At 56.1% G+C, this 5,367-nt stretch overlaps 1 protein-coding gene across 1 annotated transcript; it reads right to left on the bottom strand.

Annotated features, from left to right (window-relative positions):
- Positions 1–491: 491 nt before the first annotated feature.
- On the bottom strand, positions 492–4,571 carry LOC119097764 (beta-1,3-galactosyltransferase 1). Its single transcript, XM_037220738.1, has 4 exons — positions 4,556–4,571; positions 4,005–4,162; positions 792–1,242; positions 492–736 (listed from the first exon to the last, which is right to left on the bottom strand). The coding sequence occupies exons 1-4, from the start codon at positions 4,569–4,571 to the stop codon at positions 492–494; spliced, it is 870 nt and encodes a 289-aa protein (XP_037076633.1).
- Positions 4,572–5,367: the final 796 nt, after the last annotated feature.

The following is a 5,367-nucleotide window of genomic DNA, read 5'->3' as shown; positions in this document are numbered from 1 at the left end:
GCTCACGAGCTTCGCACAGACAGGCATGCAGGCCCTGTTGTGCGCCGGACCAGGCGTCGCCTCCTACCCGTGTGAAGACAAAGCGACGCATGGTACTAACCCTGTTCCGTTGGCTACAGCGACAGCGAGCCCTGGCACAGCACCGCGCTACCTCCTGCTATCTACAAGCGCACTAGCTAATTGTCGGCGCGTGCTATCTGCCGATCGCCGGGCTCGGCCACGCGGGCAGCGTGGCCGAAAAACACCACTCGATATCACAGCTCGCACGGGCACCGCGGCTGGCAGGGAGGGTGCCGGGCGTCCCGCACCGGTGGCACAACTGTCATAGGCGCGAGGCATCGCCGCCGGCGCCCGACGGCCGGTCGGGCGAGCCCTGCTGGCGGCCCGTTGGCCGCGGCGGGGCGCGCTCGTCGCGTGGCGTGACGTGGACCGAGGAGAAGGCGGCAGTCAGCCGGGCCGGTCGCGCACGGTGGCGCTGAGGCCGGCGCCGGTCACCGGCGGCATTTGACCAGCTTCCTCGGCTTGTACGGTGGGGAGGCGGCTGCGCATGCGGCCTCCAGACCGGGCTCCTGCAGCCGCCGCCACATGGCACGCAGCTCGTCCGGCGTCAGCTCGTGCGCCATCATTACGGCGTTGAACTCGCACGGCTCCATCGCGCGCCGCCAGAAGGTGAAGCCCACGTGGTCGGTGGGCCGCACGCCCAGCTTGCTGGCGCAGATGCCGGTGAGAAACACGTCTTCCAGGTGGTAGAGGGGCGTGGTGAGCGCGGTGCGGTACAGTCGCGCCGCTACAATCGCTGCCCAGCACGTACGCTGTACCCGACACGTACGCCGGGAAGCGGCGGGCGGCGAACATGTACCGCGGCGAGAAGTACTTCGAATACTTGTCCAGCCTCGGCTCGGCGTTACAGATGAGCGCGCCGGTGATGAGGTCGGGTCGTCCCTCGGCCTTTAGGTACGCGTGCAACCGGGGGATGTTGACGTACATGTCTTCGTCTGCCTTCAGGATATAGTTCGGCTGACAGCTGGAGGTGACCCACTTGAGCATCATGACAGTCTTGAGCGTGAGGTTACTGTAGACGTCGACAAAGTCCTGCTGCACAAGATCGTCGTGCACCTCGCTCTCGGCAATCAGGTTCTCCACCAGCGAGCCGTTGGCCGTCGTGCCGACCAGGAAGCGGATGACGACATCGGCGGGCAGATTGGCCGGCGCTCCCCACGTCAGCCGGATGGCGTTCCGGGCCTGCCGGCAGCGGCGCCGCTAAGCCGGACGCCGGGGAGCATGGTCGACGGCCCCACACCCATCCGGCAGAATGAAGGGGAGCACAGACACGAGCACACTGCGGCAGGGACACAGTCTGGAGCGTGCGCAGCGCCAAAGGCAGCGCGCCGGCCAAGTTGCACCGCCTGTGGGGGATACCAGAGCACGAGGCACACCGGCGCATAGGAAAGGTTCGGAGGCAAGGCGGCCGGTACTGACAACAGGTCGCTAACTCCAGCTGGAGGGAGTAGCGCACCGCTCTCGTCCATTGCCATGGCCAGTCGCTGCACAAGAATGGTGAGGACAAAACCCGGGCGCCATGCCATACGGGGACATAGAGCACTGCATCTAGGCGAAATTGCTGTCTGCCCGGAAGATCTCAGACAGCACTGGAAAGGCCCGAGCCGAGGAAGGCTTCCGGTGCTGAGAAGCGTGGAATATGGAACATAATGTAAGGAGCAGTGAAGGGTTTGGCTGCAATTTGGCAGCAGTCGCGTCGGTAGTTGTCGCAAGCGCGCCAGTGGTCCAGTGGACCAGCGAGTCCTTGTTAGTGTTCCTTCAGTGCTTGTGATAGCTATCAGCGCCCACAGAGATGTATGGAGGCGGATGGCTTGGTGATGCCGCATGGTGTGACTGATGGGGTCGCATGGCGAGGTTGTCCGCTAATCAACCACGTGACGCGGTGCTGAAATGTTCTTGAGCGATGCCCGAGTTCGGCCCGCCGTAGGCTGTCTGGTGAAGTTCACGCGTAGTTCTGGACTGGGGGGGGGGGGGGGGGGGGTCTGGGGTTTCGCTTCTGTGGGCTGGTGCGGATGGTTGGCTTACCCGAGTGTTTTTCAAGGGTGGCACCAATAAATTTAAAGGGAAATGTTCACATTTGAAGATACTGAAGCAAGCATCAGATATGATGCAATAAGCTTACTTATAACTATTGATATTTTAACTGAAAAAGACTGCCCTGGACCGCGCAATTCTCTGCTTAGTAAATATGCTCCTCAACGCGTTACGGCTTTATTACGTCATCGCACCTTGCACGACATTGAGCTAATTGACGGCCGTTATATTTGGAAATCACGCTCACGAACGTCAGATATGAACACCTCGACAATTATGTTTTCTTGGCCTTGATCACCGCCTGGCTTATGGAATGACAGGATTTGAATGACGTTATTACGATGCCATGAATGCCAAGGTGACCTTAAAACACACTTTTCCCGATATATCTGTCCCAATTTTCGCCGGCGTGTAGCTCAGGAAATTTGAGCTGAGGTCTCAAGAATGGCAGGATTGTGAACAGCACCAAGAACTCGTCAAGATGGCTATTTCAGTGCGAAATCCCATATCAATGTGGAACATTGACACGGGGATTGTTATCACTTTCAGTGTTAAGAGGCTGGCGTGTCCCAACAATAATGTGCGTGGGATGTTCCTCGATACTGCCTCTTCTAACCCTGGATGACAGAGTGGAGCTGTGAAGATGGAGCATACGTCGCAAAGAGGACGTCAATATCCATGTGCCACACCATGGCGACATCGTGCACACGCCCTGACTACCCTTTTTGGCGGCGACCAGTCTCCGACCACCATAAACAAAATGAATTGGGACGTTGAGCCCATAAGACAAGGACTTGCTGGACCAAAGGACCGAAGGCTTAATAAACATGGTGATGGAAATCCTCAAGGCTGCGAGCATATTACAGGGAATGCGCTTCGATGACTGACGAGATGTCGGAGAACCGAAGACGGTTCGCAGAGTGCTCTTCTACGTTAGGGAGTGGCTGAACTGTACTGAAGCCCGAGGCCCAGCGCCAAACAGCCTCAGGCGCTCCACGGACCCGTGCATGCTCTGCGTGACCTGGAAGTAAGCCGAGGTGGCTATACAGGTGTGCACCATGCATGACTGCCACATGTGCCAGGAGTTCACTCTCATGCTTTGAACAGTGACGAGACTGACGAAGGGGCAACCACACGTTTGGCGGAAAGCACTCACCGAGCTGACAATCAAGCGCCACAAATTGCAACCTAGCAGCACCTGTTTGCCCTCGTTTCTAACAAGTTTCGAACGCGAATCACGCTGTATGCCAAATAATACAGGAACTTAGCAGTGGCACGAATTATGACGGAATCGAACAAGGGAATCAAATCGGTGAATCTGGGAATCTGGAACTAGGAATCGAATACGTTAAGAAAGCGCCATGACCGAGTATGTGAATGCAAGTTAACAGTATAAAGTCACCGATAACTACGCAGGAAAACCACGAGAAAGGGTCAAAACACACGCACTTAACAGCTTTTGGTTTCTGCAAACAAGGCACTGATTCGCGCGGCACCTCTCGGCATGTTCAAGCACTACAGGTGAGTCCGCTCGTCAGCTACGGTGGCAATTTCGCGGACCAGTTCGGAAGCCACTCTCACGACATAACTACGTTCCATAACGCAATCAACCGATGGCGTATTGATGAGCTTATCCGAAAAAGCAAAATTTTGATTTCTAGAGCAGCCTTTGCACTTAAAAGCATACCAAAGTTACAAGTGAGTTTAATTCACCATACCTGGTGCTTACCTCAATATCTTCAAACGCAGAGTATCCCCTTAAAAGACCGCCTCCACAAAGCCAGCAATCAGGCTTCCCCGACATGTCCGGCTCATCACCCAAGTTTCGTTGCGTAATCCGGCAATACATATACCAGCGAAAGAGTAACAGAACCCTTCAGTTGCCAGGCTGACTGCGCCAACCTACTAACCGGGAAGTTTTTCACGGCCGACGAGACGACGACCAGCAGGAAGGGCCGACAGCCACTGGCGCTGTGTCCCGCCGGCTGCAGCAGGGTAGTGTTGTCGTCGGGACGGATATAGTGACTGGTGTTGCGGTTCACCTCCGGGCCCCAGTCAAACCGCGGCACTGGCCAACAGACATGGGACTGTCACGGTCACACCGGCCACCGACGCTCCAGCCAACCCGGGGCGGCCACCAGCAGTGGCGACGAAGGAATTGAGCACTCTTTATGGGCTTGGTTTTCGAGTAACAACGTTTTCTTTTCGTGGTATTGGGAGCGAGCCACCTATCAACATTTTGTGCTGCACTCGCCCATATGTCTTACGACAGTCAAACTTTGTATTGGAAGAGAACTTAGCCTGTTCAATACGGTACAGAGTTTACTTATTTCAACTTATTAAAGGAACCAAAACCATAAACTTATTAAAGGAACCAAAACCATACTTAGCATCGGTAAAAGCCAAGTGACGTAGATACCTCTACTCAAGGCTGGCTAACAAAAGCGAGCAGCCTGCTCACCAACAATGAACTTCATATTTATAAGCCAACTTCAAATGACGTCAATGCTGCCCTTGTATTGCATCCGGGGAGTGAGAGTGAGAGCGAGAGCGAGAGCGAGAGCGAGAGCGAGAGCGAGAGCGAGAGCGAGAGCGAGAGCGAGAGCGAGAGCGAGAGCGAGAGCGAGAGCGAGAGCGAGAGCGAGAGCGAGAGCGAGAGCGAGAGCGAGAGCGAGGAGCGAGAGCGAGGGAGCGAGAGCGAGAGCGAGAGCGAGAGCGAGAGCGAGAGCGAGGAGCGAGAGCGAGAGCGAGGAGGCGAGAGCGAGAGAGAGAGAGAGAGAGAGAGAGAGAGAGAGAGAGAGAGAGAGAGAGAGAGAGAGAGAGGAGAGAGAGAGAGAGAGAGAGAGAGAGAGAGAGAGAGAGAGAGAGAGAGAGAGAGAGAGAGAGAGAGAGAGAGAGAGAGAGAGAGAGAGAGAGAGAGAGAGAGAGAGAGAGAGAGAGAGAGAGAGAGAGAGAGAGAGAGAGAGAGAGAGAGAGAGAGAGAGAGAGAGAGAGAGAGAGAGAGAGAGAGAGAGAGAGAGAGAGAAGAGAGAGAGGAGAGAGAGAGAGAGAGAGAGAGAGAGAGAGAGTTTGACAATCTTTACCGTGCTTCTCTTGAGCATGATCGGGATGTAGCCGATGAGACAGACCACAATGAAGGCGGCACAGATGGCAAACAGTGCACGCATGGAGCACGTGACCCCCGTCCGGTGAGGCCGGCCGGTCCCGGACGGCCGCACCCTCCGCATCGCACGCCACTCTGGGGAACAGCGCAGATTCAGGTCAGAGGCCAGG

The sequence above is a fragment of the Pollicipes pollicipes genome, unplaced genomic scaffold (genome assembly GCF_011947565.3).
Source record: "Pollicipes pollicipes isolate AB1234 unplaced genomic scaffold, Ppol_2.1 Scaffold_4339;HRSCAF=5111_pilon_pilon_pilon, whole genome shotgun sequence".
Lineage (NCBI taxonomy): Eukaryota > Metazoa > Arthropoda > Thecostraca > Pollicipedomorpha > Pollicipedidae > Pollicipes > Pollicipes pollicipes.
This window is presented reverse-complemented; position numbering and strand designations above follow the sequence as displayed.